Source organism: Mustela erminea, chromosome 21 (genome assembly GCF_009829155.1).
Source record: "Mustela erminea isolate mMusErm1 chromosome 21, mMusErm1.Pri, whole genome shotgun sequence".
Lineage (NCBI taxonomy): Eukaryota > Metazoa > Chordata > Mammalia > Carnivora > Mustelidae > Mustela > Mustela erminea.
In genome coordinates this window covers 2,116,466-2,134,832 of record NC_045634.1, presented here as the reverse complement: position 1 = coordinate 2,134,832, position 18,367 = coordinate 2,116,466, and the positions used below count along the sequence as shown (strand labels likewise).

The 18,367-nt window shown below is 41.7% G+C and overlaps 2 protein-coding genes across 6 annotated transcripts in view; one reads left to right on the top strand and one right to left on the bottom strand.

The window, feature by feature from the left end:
- SLC20A2 (solute carrier family 20 member 2) overlaps positions 1–5,469 on the bottom strand; it is a 107,649-nt gene extending 102,180 nt beyond the window's left edge. For 2 of the 5 annotated variants that reach the window (XM_032328789.1, XM_032328794.1), the window contains exons 1-2: positions 5,361–5,468; positions 661–1,070 (exon numbers count right to left, since the gene is read on the bottom strand). The gene's annotated coding sequence lies outside the window, so the exon portion shown is untranslated. The other 3 variants (XM_032328791.1, XM_032328790.1, XM_032328793.1) reach the window with 3 other exon arrangements.
- SMIM19 (small integral membrane protein 19) lies at positions 5,358–17,807 on the top strand. The gene is made up of 4 exons (XM_032328795.1): positions 5,358–5,526; positions 9,480–9,617; positions 11,189–11,313; positions 17,104–17,807. Exons 2-4 carry the CDS (start codon positions 9,484–9,486, stop codon positions 17,166–17,168), a joined length of 324 nt encoding a protein of 107 aa, XP_032184686.1. The 5' UTR covers positions 5,358–5,526; positions 9,480–9,483; the 3' UTR covers positions 17,169–17,807.
- Positions 17,808–18,367: the final 560 nt, after the last annotated feature.

The following is an 18,367-nucleotide window of genomic DNA, read 5'->3' as shown; positions in this document are numbered from 1 at the left end:
CAGCAGCTCTAGGCAAGTCATCTGATTTTGCCTCACTTTTCTTATCTATAAAATACAAGGCTGGTACTTACAGAGGGAGGCGGGCACTAGGATCACTTAAGGATCCTTTAAAATACAGATACCCAGGCCCAGCTCTAAAGAATCTGAATCTTTAGGGTAAGGCTAAGAGATCTGTTACTTTCATCATAAACCCTGGGTCATTCTGACCGACACTCCTACTTAAAGAACCACTGCACTAGATCAGCACTGGATCACATTCAGGATCCTGCTCAGAAAACCCTAAAATTCATCCAATGGGGCAGTAGAGATTTTATCAAATTATCCCATACTGATAGAACAAAAATAAACGAATCAGTGCTTCATCTTCTCTTTCCCTAACACTCCCCATTTAGAGAAGAACCTGAAATTAAGATTAAAGCTAACACACCAGTCAGAAAAACACTTCAACATAGATTATTTTAGCTCAAATTATTTCCTAGGATGTTTAAATAGAACACAAGGGTGCGACAATATCCATAGTTATAAGCTGCTTCCCTGACAGGCCATCCACAAATATGTGCTGATATTAAAGTGACAACTCAAATTATAAAGCTATCTCCCCAAGACAACCAACACGACCTCCTGCCCAGCAGAAAGGATCTAAAACACAGAATACTATACCTGCAGAGCGTGTGTCCTCCCTGGCTGCTAACCAGGACTGGGGCCCATGCTTCATTCAAGGGCATTTCCTCCTCTGATTCCTGGACAGTGGGGGTGCTGACGTATGTACTCCCCTATCTCTGGAGTTGTTTAGATTCAGTGACTCTGTTGATGCCCAACACCCCCAAAATAATACTGTCAGCTCCTGACAAAAGGGACACAAAAGTGGGTTTTCAGAGAATCCCATTTCTCTTCATCTTGCTTCATCTTGCAGCCCCACATCCAATTGCACACAGCTTCAGGATCACTTCACTCCAGGTCTGTCATCCAATCAAGAGCACAATTTTAACAGTTTTTTTCCACCAAAGAAATAGTTCTTGGTTTGAAGAGGCCTCCTGGCCCCAACAGTGCTCTCTACTGCCCAAGACAAGCTGAAAAAGTGGATCGAGATTCCACGTAAGGACAAAGCAAATGGGGAGAAGCACATAGGAAACTTTCAGTAACATTCACTTCCTGGTAAATTACTACCACTAGGGATGAATCTAGTAAGTGTTTAAAAAAGAAAAGCAGTAGGACATCAAGTATCATTCAATATTATAGCTCACGTAAGTTTTCCTGCTGAATCACTGTCCTAGAATTCAGTACCTACAAAGAGTTATAACCCTCGTTTAGCTCTGAGATTCAAAATTCAGTTTCTCTCCCCTTGCCTTTAGTCATTTCAAAACACTGTCCCGTAACCATTTGTCAGACGCTTGTATTTGGAAAATCCACAGCATTGTTTTTGCAGGGCAGTCATTGCAATCTTTTATGCTATTCTGAAATCTGAAAGAGGCTTTTACAGTTGAAAAAGTAGTAACAACTTTTAGATCTCTCTTCTTTGGTAAAGTAAATTTCCCACAGAAATGACACTGTCTGGGGGGGCAGACCACCGGGGTTCATAGCCAGGCTCCCTATTTACTATTTGCATTGTGATTTGGGGCAAGTAACTTAATTACCCTGCTGTGCCTCAGTTCCCTCATTTTAAAAAGGGAATTCTAACTGTACCTATTACTTCAAAAGATCATTATGAGATTCATATAAATTAACAGGCAAAGCCTCCAGGAACAGTGTCTGGCACATTTTAAGCACTATGTTAACTCTTATTATTACGCTGTTTCATTTAACTGCAAATTCTCATACCGTTGTACACAATGTTTGCCTACTAAAATACTACCTACTTGAAGACTGGAATCACATTTTCAGTATCTCTGACATTTCCCCTATGGTATCTAACATTCACTCAGAAAGCAAATATTAAAGGGAGCCTGGGTGGCTCAGGGGGTTAAAGCCTCTGCCTTCCACTCAGGTCATGATCCCAGGGTCCTGGGATCAAGCCCTGCATTGCTCTCTCTGCTCAGCGGGGAGCCTGCTTCCCTCTCTCTCTGTGCCTACTTGTGATCTCTGTCAAATAAATAAATAAAATCTTAAAAAAAAAATAAAATAAAAAAGAAAGCAAATATAAACCTACTCTGTAGATATTATTATACTGTATAAATAAGGAAACAGTACCTTATCAATAGTACTTTATCAATATATATTCTCTGCCCTCAAGTAGCCTCTATTTTAGATGGGGAAAACAAAACACGGAAATGCTCATATAACAGTATAAAGCCATAAAGGATTAAATGCCCAAGTATGTGGCAGAAACATCGAACATTCAAAGATCTTTTTGTGGGCTGAAGATTCTGTGAAGGAGGTAAACTGGAGTGGCCGGGCCACTTCAGTAGTGCAAAGAAAAGAGGATTCCGATGTATTTTTGTTCATTCTACAAACAGTCACTGAGTGAGTACCTTCTATATGTCAGGCTCTGTTCTTGGCTCTGGAGATATGGCAATGAGTGAGAGAAAAGATCCCTGCTCTCTGGAGCTTCAAAGGGCACTCCACATGAGAGCCAAGTTTTGAAGGAATGAGAAGAACTTATCTCCCAAAAGGATGAAACAACATTGCTTAAATGCCTTACAAACAGGAGCCAATGCTGGCATCACAGTCGCTCTGACTTTCCAACAACGACAAACATACAGAAATGGCCGCCATGAAAAATTCAGTTAACTTCCATGTACTGTATTCTAAATGTTCCATTGTTCGTAAAACACATCAAAGGGATATTCTCCATATTTCTGGACACAAATAACATACAAGAGATTTTAAACACATAGAGTTAATACTACTGGATTGATTTTCATAACAGAGGCCACTGGAGGCCCAGTTCCTAAACTCTGCCCAAATGAAAAACCCATTAATGCTTTGCTGTATACCCCTGAGCTTTGTCTCTACCCCCAATCCACCCCCTTTTTCCTTTCTTCACTTGCCCTACCAGCGGCTGCCCACAAATATCAAACGTCTACAAGGAAAGTGCCTGAAGATGCATGTGGTGACAAGATGACAAGAATCTGTTAATCACGATGGGTGGAAGTATTAACTCCAAAAGAAAATACGTGCATTTTTTTCTTCTTCTATCGTTCCATCGAAGACAGCTCTCTACTTCTCCCCTCCCCAAAAGAAGGCCTGGAGGTAAACGAGCCCTCTTATAAATACTGACCGGCAAAGCATTCCCAATCTCTTCCTCTCCAACAACTGGGCCACTAGAATCAGGAGACAGGTTAAGTCCAATGTGCACTCATCACAAATAAGATGCATTTTTCCAAAACATCTCCCTTGTCCTCTCCAGTCCTTTTCATCTACTTCCACTCTCACAAGTTGCAAACTGTTAGAACTCACCATCACTCTCATCATTGTTATGCCTATACAAATCATTGTATTTTTGGAAACACAGTCAAAATAAACTTCTTGATTAAGGATGTCAAAACTACTCAATTAAATCCAGTCAAAATGTTCACCTCTTAATGCACAATATACTGGACTCCAAATTGCTTATGATATTAAAGGCAAAATGAAAAATTAGGTAGAGACCCCACAATGCAAATAATCTAACATTCTTAACATTTGTATACCCACGAATGTTAGACTCATCAACAAAGTAATAACCAATCCACTGATTTTTATTTCCTTGGTTTGATATTGGAAAATTACTTTTCTTGTTTCATCATCATTTGTCGATCCCTAATTAGGAATGCCACTTAGAAAAAATATGGTAGGAGGGAGACTTTCAGAAGGCCATTAGGGCTTCCCCAACATTTACCTTCTACCAATGTCCAAGAATAGCCTGTTCATTGGGTAATGTGGTGTGTTATGGGAACTAGGATAAATGAGACACGGTGCTTTAGAAACTATCCAATACCCAAGTAAAGAGAATAATTGCAGTTCTATGCAATTTTAAAGACATCTTCCAACTTGAAGAACATATTAATTCACTCTGAGTCATTTTATATTGCCAACACCCTTTTTCGCAAAAGCAGAAACAGAAGTAATTAATAATATACATACTCCAAATTTAGACCTATTTAAATCAGACCCATGTATTCAAAAATTTTTGAGCAACCTATGCTTACACAAAAGTTATCCCAGAAGATTAAATGAAATAAAGCATGTACCATTTGGCACAGGTCCCGCAAACAGGCAGTACTCAACATTATCCGTTATTATTGTTCCTAATGTTCCAACTTCAAAGTCAAACTAAATGGTTATAAGGCATATATATGGCAATGTATATATAATACATAAAAACTAACATGTATTAATACTATAAATAAAGCTAGTACCTTACTGTACAAAGCAATGCTCTCCAGACAAAGGTGAGCTTAATTTTAACAGAATGAGCCACAAGAAAAGGCAGAGAAAAGTTGCTAAGGGATTTGGGCTAAATGCTAGTTCTTACCTCTGCTTATTAATTAAGACTACAACTTGTACAAGGTCTAGGATGAATTATAATTAGCAGTCAGCTGACCCTAGAGAACTAGCTCAACATAAACAGTTAAGACCTCAAGCACGTGGACAATGACCATTTATGCCCAAGGTTGCTACCAACCACTGAAATCTGATGACTTCCACACTGACGCTGAAATCCTGCATAAATTCATTACCTGTCTTATGCCAGAAAACCTATTTCTCAAGTCCCTATACACACATTTTTTATTTTTCTTTAAAGACACAAAAATCACTTCAACGGACAATACCGCAGCATCCTGGGCACATCCAGTTTTTAAAACAACAGTCTCAGCCACGCAACATTTATTATGACAGAGAAAGTGGGAAGACAGTGTGGAGAGCATATGCTTTCTCAAGCGAGGTATCAAAGTAAATATTAAAAGTAACTTTATGTCCTCATTACGGGGAAAAAAAAAAAAAAAAAGTCTTCGTGTTGCCCAGCTTAACCCGGATTCGTGGGACCATGCACATTCCCCCTCCCACGCTTTGAGTCACGCCCGGGCGCGCCGAAGCGGGGCGGGAAGAGGCACGGAACTCCGGGCAACGACCTGTCCCCGCTACTGCTCGCCCGGTGTTGGCGCACCACAGCTCCACCCACGTGGGCTTCCAGACGCGGGCGGCGACACCCCCCGCCAGCACCGGCGCCCGGCGCTCCGGCCCGCCCGGCCCGCCCGCGGGGGGCTCCGGGCTCGGGCCGGGGGCTCGCTGAGGGCGTGGGGCGCGCCGGTGACGCGCCGCGGGGAGAGGGGAAAGGGAGCCCGGCTCCACTCACGCGCCCGGGGGCGGCACCGGAGCAGCCGCGGCGTCGCTCCCGTTCAAACACTGAAAAGGGGGGCGGGGAGGGCGGGGGGAAAGACCTGGCTCCTCGTTTCATCCGGAAACCGGCGGGCCGGCAGGAAATGACGAAGGCAGAGGTCGTCCAGGTCCGTTCGGCGACCGGGCCCCGCGCGTCCGGCGAGACTCCGGGGGGAAAGAGCCCCGAGCGGAGCAGCCTGGCCGCGTGCCGCCTCCCGAGCCAGCAGCGTGAGTGGACCCGCGTCTCCGCGCCTCCCGGGCCCGAGGCGGGGCCGCGTCACCCGGCCCCGCCCCCTCGCCCGCGCGCCGCCCCGCCCCGCCCCGCCCTCACCGCGGGGCCTCGCGCGGGAGGGGGAAGGGACCGCTGCCCGCCGCGCGTCGCCGGACCGGGGCCCTGATCCTAGCCGGTGCCGCGAGCCTCTCAGGGTCGTGAGGAATAGTGAGGCTCCGAGTGCGGGCCATGCGGGCGATACTCCGAGGCAGCCGCGCCGGCGACCGGGGACGGTGCCGTCGCGCGCGGGTGTGTTCGGATCGCTCGGGGTTTCGCAGCCTGCGAGCGGCGAAGCGCCAAAGCCGTCCCGGCAGCTCCGGGGGCGGCCGTGGTCGCTTCCTGGGAGGGGGTTCTACTCTATCCCCCCGCAGCTGGATTTCTCTCCGGGAGGAGCGGGTGTCGCACAGCCGGGGGCGCGACTGGAGGGGCTCAGGTTTGGGTGTCAGGTGCATGGGACAGCCCTGGCCTGTGCAACTTGGGGCAAGTTACGTAACCACCACTCCCACCTTCCCGGTTTCTTCTGTAAAACGGAGCTTCAGGACCTCGCGGCAGACATGCAGCATGCGGACTGCCCTACTGGTGAACCCCACACACTGCCTCCTTCCTCTTGGTTGAAGGCCTGTTACCTCGTACCCTTCTGATTCAGGGGCTCAAACCTTCAGTGTTTCAGAGGACAGAGAAAGGAAATTACATTTACGCAGTGGGTTGTGTTGTAAGGCACTGCGCAAATGATTCTAATCCGAATTTGTATTCAGATAGCAAAGCTCTGAGAGGCCAAATGAGGCATAATGACAAGTGCTACACAATTTTAGAACCACCTAGATAAGGAGTCAGGAACCTGAAATCAGGAAACGGATTTTAAAACTTAGGATATAATCACTTGATCCCTTGAAAATTTTCTCCTAGTTCTCAACCTAAAAGTTAATGAAACTAAAACTAACCCCTTAGTTGCTATATTTTGGGAACTCTGTCTCTGGATACTAATGTTTTACTTGGATCTTAATTCAGCTCATCCTAGAATTTCCTTACCGAAATTGTTCAAGCATTAGTGTCCAGGAAAAATATGTGAAAAAAGTTCAGTTTTCTCAAAAGAGCCCTCAATGACGATCTAGGCACATGGCTTGCTACCTTAGTGATCTTGCTGAAATATTAACTTCCCAGGAATGCACCATTGTAATGCCCATGGGCATTTTGCTTTAGAAGAAGGCTGTGGTGGTAGGAAGTAACTACTTAGCAAGTATGTATGTGTACACTTGGTTAGACTGTAGCGTGCTGGGAGGTGACGGTCATAGTTCAGGCCACATGTGGGCCATGGGTCTGCACTATGACTCCTCACAAGGCCATTCCTTATTCCTGGCAGTCTCGCAAAGTCGTGCCATTGGTCATGTTGGAGGACTGGGCAGGAGAGGCCTACCCTCAGTGCAAATCTTTCACAACTACAGTACTAAAAATAATTCAAGTGCGTGTCCCTGGAACTGTGGAATGGCAGTGTCATTGCATACCAATGATGTTGTATAATACATGTTGTTTCATTCATGTTAAAATTTTACCATTCTGGGTCAGTAGTAATTCAAAATCCTTCTCTAAATACTTTTCAAGACCGACATATTTGTAGCAGGATGAAGACAAGCTCTGTAGGAATATACTCCTTATTAAGTGGCCCATGAACAGAATTTTGTGAGAAATTGAAGCAAGGAATTAACCTGGGTCAGATCCATTCAGGTGTTAGAAAACAGGTCGGAAACACTTCCGTAATTTGCAGGTAAAGGACACCTGAAAAATGTTCTAGTGGCCATTGCTGTATGTCCCCTATTTCTTCCTGAATTTAACAGCTCCCAACCCCGAAACCTACCACCCTTGTGGCATAATTGTCTGTGGCCTTCTGCAGCATCTCAAATCAGATACTCAAAGTCATCTCTTTTTGCCCAAAACACATTCCTTGTTGTTACTTTTCAGCACCAGCAAAATTCTAGATTCCATAAATCATAAAGATAATTATAGTCTCTTGTCTTCCAAAAGTTTCCATTTCTAAAATAGACTGATTACTTACTATGAATCATAATGTTACTTTCAGAGAAATTCTGGAGTTTAGTTTTAGGAAATAAGAATTAAAACTGTGAATATACCAAATTGCCCCTTGTCTTCCTCTCTCTCAAAAAAAAAATCTGTAGTCAGTCTTTAATATCAAGGAATTGGGTCTGGTGTGATGTTTAAATAATATTTAGATCTTATGTCTATAAATGTTTATGATTTAAAATAAATTGTTTTTGTTAATACTTGGCTAATTTTCACAAGACCAATCTTTATATTCATCGGACACCAATAGGTCTTTTAAAGTTTTCACTCTCGACCTCAGTGTCTAGAAGCTGTTATATGATCATTCATGACACTCACTTTATCATAAATGAATACAATATGTCCCCAAACATCTGACAAAAATTTCAGATGTCAGAACAGTGAAAACATGCCACCTGGCCTAAGAGCAAACTTATGGAAGAATTTTATTCATTTTATGCAGAGGTGAGCTATAGGAAGGAAAACAGACATTTCCCTTAATGCACACTTATTAACTTACTAAGCCAGATCTACATTACAGTACATTTTGGAGGCTTACAGGAGATTGGAAGATATTTTAGTGCAAGAATGTCTGCAGTGCCTTCATTGTTGTAGGATGTCTAGAGAAAAATTGCAAAACAATTTCTTGGACTTTTCAGATACTCTTTTTCTTGGAATTAGAAAATGACTGTCTTATTCTTAGAAACTACAGTACATTGATCACCTATCACTTGTTCAGTTTTTCTCCTTCTTATAGAATGTCTTAAAAATGCTTTTGGTTTTTTTCCCATAGTAGGTCATTTTACTTATTAGACTTACCTTTTATGTCCAACAGAAGGGAGGCACTTTCTCTTCAAGGAAAAATTCAACTAACTCTCAAACACAAAGAGGAAACCATTACTCTTATACTTGCTGTTTGATACACTGGCTCTTACCATTCTTACTTTCTGTGGAAATGTCCAAAGAATCCATTTCCTTGAATAGAAGTCACAGCTGTGTAAATAGCAAAAAGTAACTTTTTATCCCATAGCTTCTTTCAAGCGTATTTGGCCAGGAGGCCAAAACTAGATAAAGCTTCCAACATTTTCCACTTGCTGGGGAGGCCAGTGGAAGAGCATTGCGAGGGCTGTCTTGTCTTTTCTAGGGTGCCATCATGAGCATGACAGGATATTTTTTAACATCACGGCCAGTTTGGGTCTGTGTTTTAAAATATTTGGGTGCTTTGGGGCCCCTGGGTGGCTCAGTCGGTTAAGGGTCTGCCTTCAGTTCGGATCATGATCCCAGGGTCTTGGGATCAAGTCCTATATAAGGCCGTCCTGCTCTCCCTGCTTCTTCTCTCTCTCTCTCTCTGTCAAATAAATAAATAAAATCTTAAAAATAAATAAATAAAATATTTTGGTACTTTTATCTGGTGATAGTTACAGTTCAAAAACTGGACAGTAACATTTCAGCCATATATCCTTTTTGTTATCTTTTCGTAATTGGGTTTTTAAACTCCAGTTTTCACCTTCACGCAGAAAACAAAATGTTTCAAAATCAAAAATAAGGGGAAATATGTTACATGCCCTAGTTATGTAGGCCAGGAGTTGGCAAACTTTTTCTTAAAGGGCCAGGTGGCAAATATTTTTGGCTTCAAGGGCTAGGAAGCAAAAAGTAAGGATATTATACAGGTACATTTTACATTTTAATTATTTAAAGTGTATCTGTATAGACATGTAAAACCATCTTTAGCCCCTGAGCCATCCAAAAGCAGGTGGCAGGCTGGACTTGGCCAGCAGGCCTTCTGTTTGCCAGCCCCTCCACAAATGGTCTTCCCAGCACTAACGGAAACCCTCCTCCCTTCTCTTTCTTCCAGCCCCATGCCTGCAGGTTACGGGGTGATGGGGGACGATGGCTCTATGGATTATAGCGTTCACGAGGCCTGGAACGAAGCCACCAATGTTTACTTGGTAGTGATCCTTGTTAGCTTTGTCCTCTTCATGTATGCCAAGAGGTAATTGTTTTAGTGTTTCAGGGTTGGAAAGAAAGTGGGCGTTTCAAAAGTTGACATGTTTGTTTGTTCCAAATTAAATGCACACAAATAATTTCATCAGTATTTTTGTTCCTGCTAGGGAAGTACTGTCTCCTCGGGTCTGTTCTCGAGCTCTGGATGCCAGTTTGGCTTTGAAGAGCGCATTGCTTTAAGATTTGGTGTCCAGCTCTGGGCACCCTGACTGGCTTTATATTATATATATTATATACATTAAATATATAACATATTATATATATGTGTGTGTGTATATATATATACACACACACGTACATACACATATATTATATTTCTAATATAGCTCAGTTTGATCATCCAGCCTGGGTTTACTGTCCCTGAAATGCAGAAACTCAAATTCCTATGTTTTTAGCAATTCTCTCCTCACACATTTTAAGCTTTCCCTTCTGATTCTTGTACACAACCATATGATAGCACTTACTGAATTATAATGGTATTATCTGATGACTTGTCTGTCCCTTCCACAAAAACTCCAGTTCCTTCAGAACAAGGACTTTGACCTTTAACCTTTGTGTCCCTGGCATGCCACATAGTGTAAATCCTCAATAAATATTTCCTGCTTTAATTCCAGGTGTTGTAGCATAATTTATTCTTTTCCATACTCCCTGGCTCCTTTCTTTTAAATACCAAAGAGAAAAAAAAAGAAAAAGGGTGGGTGCTTTGAAGAAGAAAGGCAGTTTTAGTTGGATGGAGTCACTTCTCCTTATAGCCACATGCTTCTTGGTATTCTTCACCAAGGTTAAAAAAGCATTCGATAGTTCGGAGTAATTAGTAATTGAGAAATAATAGATGTTTGGCCTGGGTAGCACCTGCTCTCAGGCAGGCAGTTTTGCCCTTCTGGGCCACATGACCCACCCTACCCCCCCCCACCCCTGCCTCCTGCCCCATCTGGATCGTCTGGCCCATTGACAGCCTGGCCTCAGGGGTGGCTGAGAGAAGGCTCCACAGGTAACAGGTTTTCTCCAAAAATAGCCACCACTTCCTCCCCACCATCCTGTTTTAAAAACAGAGACACAGTTGTTGATTTTAAGTAGATGGATCCACTAAGGCCGTGCTATTGTATTTAAGAAATACAGTGATTCATTATTTTCCAAAATTAAGATCTACTCACATTCTGTTTATTCTCTAACCTTGTAATTTAGCTTTATTTGGATGACACCAGAGGGAGGAGAAAAATAAGATATTTTCTAGTTGGTGCATTTTGCCATAGAATACTTGATTTTTGGAGGGGTGCAGGAGTAGAAGCACAGTGGAGGTATGTAACTTTGTTATATGAAGTGGCTGTGTTCAGTTTTCTTCGATTTCTTTGAGCTCTGTGGCCTTACACATATAACTTCATACTTTTTAGTTAAGGGAAGAACACTGGAGCCAAGGAAGCATCTCACAGAGACAAAAGAGATGAGCTCATTGTTACTTAAGTCCTTTTAACGTAGCTTCTAATTACTACGGTCCTGAGTCCATTACAGACCTGTAGCTATTAGTATAAATCTCTCTTTCGTATTGGTTTTGTGTTGTAGGAATAAAAGGAAAATTATGAGGATATTCAGTGTGCCACCTACAGCAGAAACTTTATCAGAGCCCAGCTTTTATGACACAATGAGCAAAATCCGCTTAAGACAACAACTGGAAATGTATTCCATCTGTAAGTATATTCTGTGTTGAAAGGAGGCATGTTTAAAAATCGATTTTTTGAAATTGAATTCAATTAGCAAAAATTATCAGAAAGAGTTGGTAATGAAAACTTAGTGCCTCTTTTAGATGCTCAGAGCAGTATTAGCAAAGGCAGATCTGCCGTGAAATTGACGCTTCAGGACTCTTTGCTTGTACAGGGCCTATCCAGGACCCTGAGAATAGCCCTAGAAAGGTGCTCATATGATGATATTTTTATAAATTTTGCAAAAATTCAATATTTGAACCATCAGTTAAAACTGCTGTCTCTGCCTGCTCCAATCTGCCCTCTTCTGCACTTCCCCTCATGTGGAGTAGCATTGAAGAAACCAAGAGTGTTTGGGGATCTGGCTGAGGTTGAGTTGGACCCGCTTTGGTTTGGGTTTGAATTTTGTATTTGTGGAGTTTGCAGGCATTTCCATTAGAACTGAATCACTGCAAGCCAAAGCAAAATAAGAATGACTTGCAGGGGTGCCTGGGTGGCTCATACTGTTAAGCCTCCAACTCTTGATCTCAGTTCAGGTCTTGACCTCAGGATGGTGAGTTCAACCCTTGCACTGAGCTCCATGCTAGGCCTGAAGCCTACTTAAAACAACAACAACAACAACAACAAACAAAACAAAACAAAAACCAACAGCTTACAAGAATATGGCATGTGATATCAATGTGCAAGGCCAGAGTTCATGTCTTATTATTAATATGTCAGATAGTACTAAACACCATGAGTATGTATATCAGGGACAAGAAATAAAGTTTAAAATATATGGAGCCAGAATGAATTGTATGCCTAAGCCACAGCCTTTTGTGCCACCATTTATTTTTTTTTATTTTTTATTTTTTATTTTATTTTTATTTTTTATTTTTTTAAGATTTTTTATTTATTTGACAGAGAGAGAGAAATCACAAGTAGGCAGAGAGGCAGGCAGAGAGGCAGGCAGAGAGAGGGGAGAAAGCAGGTTCCCCGCAGAGCAGAGAGCCCGATGTGGGGCTCGATCCCAGGACCCTGGGATCATGACCTGAGCTGAAGGCAGAGGCTTTAACCCACTGAGCCACCCAGGTGCCCCTTGTGCCACCATTTAAAAGAATGAGTTGTGGTTGGGCGCTTGGGTGGTTTAGTTGGTTAGGTGTCTGCCTTCAGCTCAGGTCATGATCTCAGGGTCCTGGGATCGAGCCCCACAACGGGCTCTCTGCTCAGTGGGGAGTCTGCTACTCTCTATCCTTCTGCCCGTGCCCTCTATTCATGCATCCCCTCTCTATCTCAAATAAATAAAAATCTTTTTAAAAGATTAAAAATTTTTAAAAAAGAAAGAGTAGTAGTTTCCAAGGTGTATTATGAAGTGAGAAGAGCAAGATAAAATAGTATATATACCAGGATGCTACTCTTTTAAAATCAAATGACCAAAATATCCCTTGTGTTATCTATGTGTAATATAAATGTCCTATGTAACCATGGAAGCATGGAGGAAGGCTTGGAAAGATACGCGTCAGATTATTAACGTACATTACCTTGTGGGACTGTGTGGGATTTAAGGGGAAAAGACTGGACATTTTTAAAAGACGTCTACAGTAAAAAGTCAGATGTGTGTGCACGTGTGTGTGTATGTTTGCATAGAAAGAAGGAAGAAAGGATGATCACCCAAGATATCACTAGTATATATCTTGGATGGAATGGAGTTTTAGGTGAAAAATAGAAAATAGAAAAATGAAATATAATTTATTTATTATTATTTTTTTAATAAACATATAATGTATTATTAGCCCCAGGGATACAGGTCTGTGAATCGCCAGGTTTACACACTTCACAGCACTCACCATAGCACATACCCTCCCCAAAATGAAATATAATTTCATCTTAAAAAAATAGAAAAATGTGTGTGTACACATATACATATCATACATATCATATGTGTATACACATACACATATCTTTAAATAAATAAAGATTTTATTTATTTATTTGACGCAGAGAGGGAGTGATCACAAGTAGGCAGAGAGGCAGGCAGGGTGGGGGGAAGCAGGCTCCCCGCTTAGCAAGCAGAGAGCCCAATGTGGGAATCCATCCCAGGACCCAGGATCATGACCTGAGCTAAAGGCAGAGGCTTAACCCTCTGAGCCACCCAGGCGCCCTAGAACCTCTAAAGTCTTGGTTTTTTTGTTTTGTTTTGTTTTTTAAAAAATTTTATTTATTTATTTGACAGAGACAGAGATCACAAGTAGGCAGAGAGGCAGGCAGAGAGAGGAGGAAGCAGGCTCCCTGCTGAGCAGAGAGCCCAATGCAGCGCTCGATCCCAGGACCCTGAGATCATGACCTGAGCCGAAGGCAGAGGCCTAACCCACTGAGCTACCCAGGCGCCCCAGAACTTCTAAAGTCTTAAGCACAAATTTTACCTTAACTAGTGACAGCAGTTCCTTGACGGGAAGGAACTGGGTGGTAGCTGCAGGACGGATCAGGTAGGAGGGAGATAAGCTTTTTACTGTTTCCTTTGTTCCTTTCGCATTTTGTACCATCCGCCCATGTTACCCGTTCAAAATAAGAAGTAACATTTAACATAGCAGCATTATCTCAATAGCCAAAAGGCGGAAGCAACCGAAGTGTCCTTGACAGATACGTAACATGTGGTAGAGAAATACAGTCGGATGTCATTCAGTCTTCAAGAGGAAGGAAATTCTGACACATGCTACAGCACAGATGAACCTAAGGACATTATGCTTCACAATTATTCTTATGAAGACAAATAAGCCAGTCACAAAAGAACACATATTTTACTTGTTGGAGGCAAATTCGCAGAGATGAAAGGTAGAATGGTGGTTGCCAGAGGCCTGGGGAACAAGGAGTGGGGAGTTCTTGTTTCATGGGTGTGGAGGTCAGTTTGGGCTGATCGGAAGAGTTCTGTGGATGGCCGGTGGTGATGGTTGCACAGCACTATGAACTGTACACTTAGAAATAGATACAGATGGATGGGCGCCTGGGTGGCTCAGTGGGTTAAAGCCTCTGCCTTCGGCTCAGGTCATGATTCCAGGTTCCTGGGATCGGGCCCCGCATCGGGCTCTCTGCTCCTCGGGGAGCCTGCTTTCTCCTCTCTCTCTCTGCCTACTTGTGATCTCTGTCTGTCAAATAAGTGAATAAAATCTTAAAAGAAAAGAAAAGAAAAGAAAAGAAAAGAAATAGTTATAATTGGCAATATTTGTGTGTATTTTACCACAATAAGAAAAGTTCCTTAAAAAAATTTAAATACTAAAAAATAAAATGAATGTAGAGGCAGAAGCTTTATATGGAAAATTATAAAACATTAAGTTTCCATGCATGCCCAGTCAAAATGAAGTTATTTCCTAGCAGTAATACACTCAGTAACACAGTCTATACTATCATAAACCAAGTATAGAGGTTTTTTCTTCTTTGATGGCAATGCCATAAAATATAACTTATCAGAATCCCTGTGTTTATAAGGTGTGCTAGTTTTCTGCTGCTGCTGTAACAAATTACTAAAAATCCTGTAGCTTCAAACATCGCAAATGTGTGATGTTACAGTTTTGTAGTGTAGAAGTCCTACAACAGTCTGAAACCAAGGTGTCAGCAGAGCCCTCTTTCTGGAGGTTCTAGAAGAGAGTCTGTAACTTTGCCTTTTCCAGCTTCTAGAGGCCACCCACATTCCTCTGCCTCCATCTTGGGAGCCAGCAGCATTTAATCTTTTGGATCATTCTTCCTTTTTTTGTAGTCTTTCTCTGCACTTAGGAAAGTGAGGCCCATGTGATTTTTGAGGCCCCTGTGATTAGGCTGGGCCAGATAATACAGGGTACTCTCTCCCTCACAAGGTCCTTACCTTAATCATATCTCCAAAGGCCTGTTTGCCCTGTAAAGTAACATATTCGTAGATTCTGGGGACAAGGATGCAAACATCTTTAGAAGCCATTTTTCTTTTAAATAGTATATGTGTTGGGCTCCTGGGTAGCTCAGTCGTTAAGCAGCTGCCTTCAGCTCAGGTCGTTATCCCAAGGTCCTGGGATCAAGCCCCCCACCAGTCTTCATGCTCCGCAGGGAGCCTGCTTCTCCCTCTCCCACTCGCCCTGCTTGTGTTCCCTCTCTCGCTGTGTCTCCCTCTGTCAAATAAATATGTAAAGTCTTTAAATAAATAAATAAATAAATATTATATGTGTGGATTTGCACATTTTATGAATTCCCTCACAGTGGCTCATTCTTAGTGTTTGTGACCTATCTAGTCCTGACAGTCTGGCAGTTCAAGAGGAAATAACAAAAAATTCTTTTTCTTAAAGAGGATTCCGGGGCGCCTGGGTGGCTCAGTTGGTTAAGCAACTGCCTTCGGCTCAGGTCACGGTCCTGGAGTCCCGGGATCGAGTCCCGCATCAGGCTCCCAGCTCCATGGGGAGTCTCCCCTTCTCCCTCTGACCTCCTCGCCTCTCATGCTCTCTCTCACTGTCTCTCTCTCAAATAAATAAATAAAATCTTGGGCGCCTGGGTGGCTCAGTGGGTTAAGCCGCTGCCTTCGGCTCAGGTCATGATCTCAGGGTCCTGGGATCGAGCCCCGCATCGGGCTCTCTGCTCAGCGGGGAGCCTGCTTCCCTCTCTCTCTCTGCCTGCCTCTCTGTCTACTGTGATCTCTCTCTCTGTCAAATAAATAAATAAAATCTTTAATAAAAAAAAAAAATCTTAAAAAAAAAAAAAAAAGAGGATTCCCAAAATTGTACAAACTTTAGGCCACAAAAATTTGGATGCACCCTGAGTAGAATAAATAAATAGTATCTCTTTCTTGGCTAGTAAAAACTTAAAGAAGAGAGTGAAAAGTTTTAACATTCACAAAGATTTTAACTCCATACTTTGTCTAGTTGCAGGTTAAAACCATTCTTCTTCAATAAACATTTCTCAGAAGTACGGAAAGGATGCAGAATGCCTGTCTGTTTTTCTTCTAGTTTATATCAATGACAGCATTCAATAATAAGTCTCTTAGACTCAAAAGTTGAAATACAAATTCCTTATGATGTGGACAAAAGTAGTATTATTAACTTATCTTAAGGTGGAAGTGGGAGATAAGAAAGAAGGAAATTATAAAATGTTAATTTAACTTGGGGTGCCTGGATGGCTCAGTCGGCTAAGTATCTGACTGTTGATTTTGGCTCAGGTCATGATCTCAAGGTTGTGAGATCAAGCCCCACATCAGGCTGCATGTCCAGTGCATTCTGCTTGCCTCTCTCCCTCTGCTCCTTTCCCCTCCCTCCCCCCAACTGGTGCACACACACTCTCTCTCAAATAAATCAACAAAATCTTTTTTAAAAATGTTAATTTTAATAGCTTCATTAAAAAATTATTTTAGGGGCACCTGGGTGGCTCATTGGCCTCTGCCTTCAGCTCAGGTCATGATCCCAGGGTCCTGGGATGGAGCCCCGCATCAGGCTCTCTACTCAGCGGGGAGCCTGCTTCCTCCTCTCTCTCTGCCTGCCTCTCTGCCTATTTGTGATCTGTCAAATAAATAAATAACATCTTTAAAAAAATTATTTTAAAGCTCTGAATAATCTTGATATACAAATAATAATAAATATATAAAAATGGATATCAGCAGTATTGAGAAATGAGAGGATCACAAAATATAATAAATTTTCTCTAATAAAAAATTATTTAATTCAAAGCTAATTCTTTACTGAGAATCATGACTTGACTGTGATTTAATGATGTTAGCTAATAATTATTTTTCACTTTTTATTAATTTTATCTCTTTCTTTTGTTGTTGTTTTTTGTTTTGTTTTTGAATAGCAAGGAAGTATGACTATCAGCAGCCACAAAACCAAGCTGACAGCGTGCAACTCTCGTTGGAATGAAATCACAGAAAACGAACAACATAAGTAATGGTTCAGCAGTCTGGTAGTAAGCTCCTAAATATACTAAATCATGGACAGCATTTTTTTTCCAAACCCTATGTCCCTAAAATCACTTCACTTGTCATTTCTCTCAGTTTTATTTTTCTTTTCAAAATTATATCGCCAAGTCATTTATTATACCAAAAAAGGGGGAAGGGGAAACAGGAGAGGCACAGACTGTAACCAGGGATGGTGATTTTACCTTGTGAAGACCTTTTATTTCTTCAGGATACAGTCAGTGAGGAATAGAAATACATCTTTGGAAGTGACACTGGAGAGTATGCCACTGTGATTTAAACATTTTTTTGAAATTCAAAAATAAAAATCCAGTCCTTGGAAGAATATCATCCTCTTCAGTCGTATTCTGTGATGAATGTAATACAGGTAGTGGACAAATTTGGGTTCTCACTGCTGTCCTTACTGCGCGTTAATTGAATTAACGATCTTCGCTGCTTCCGAACTTGTGCAGGAGACTGTCTTTTCTACTCTCTGCTAATTGTGGAAGCTTTCTGTGATTGGAATATTTTCCCTTCATTGTGTTCCCAGGAACTTGTTTGCTTTTTTTTTTTTTTTTTTAAATCCCCCAGTTTCATCCCATCAGAACAGTCTTCTTTGGACCATGCTGGAGGCATGCCGCTGAATAATATACACCTGTATACTGGTGTTGGCAACTTGCTTCTTGGCCGTGTAACTCTCAAGTTTAATGTGACTGGTTCCTTACACTTTTCTATTCCAGCATAATTAAACTTCCCTGAAAACTCTCCTGTCTTGTACCGTATATTGAAATGTTTTTACCTAGTTTTTCAAGTTTATTTAAATAAAAGTTGGTGGGAGGTAGTGGCCAGGAAATTTACCTGTCCCCATCACTGTCGTAGAATTAGTTTTTGAATCAAAGCTCGTCTTGATTTTAAGAGTTAGAGTTAATATTTCAAGCATTGTTTCCTTTTCCCTTTATAATTGTGAAGTAAGGAACATAAATTTTAAATGGAAAGATTTAGACCAAATAAAATTATGGAGGGAAATTGCATTTGCTTTTAAATTTTATTATTCAAAAATGTCTTTCTTGTACAAGGTGAATTGTTGACCAAATGGAATAACTCTTTCTTGACTCACAGAAGGGTTTGAATGCACTACCAATACATACACTGAAAAACTAACTT

Bases quoted from the DNA above. Each gene is read 5' to 3' on its own strand.
- SMIM19 (XM_032328795.1), top strand. From the start codon at position 9,484: ATGCCTGCAGGTTACGGGGTGATGGGGGACGATGGCTCTATGGATTAT. The intron at 9,618-11,188 runs GTAATTGTTTTA...TTTGTGTTGTAG, and splicing joins CTCTTCATGTATGCCAAGAG to GAATAAAAGGAAAATTATGA. The intron at 11,314-17,103 runs GTAAGTATATTC...GTTTTTGAATAG, and splicing joins ACTGGAAATGTATTCCATCT to CAAGGAAGTATGACTATCAG.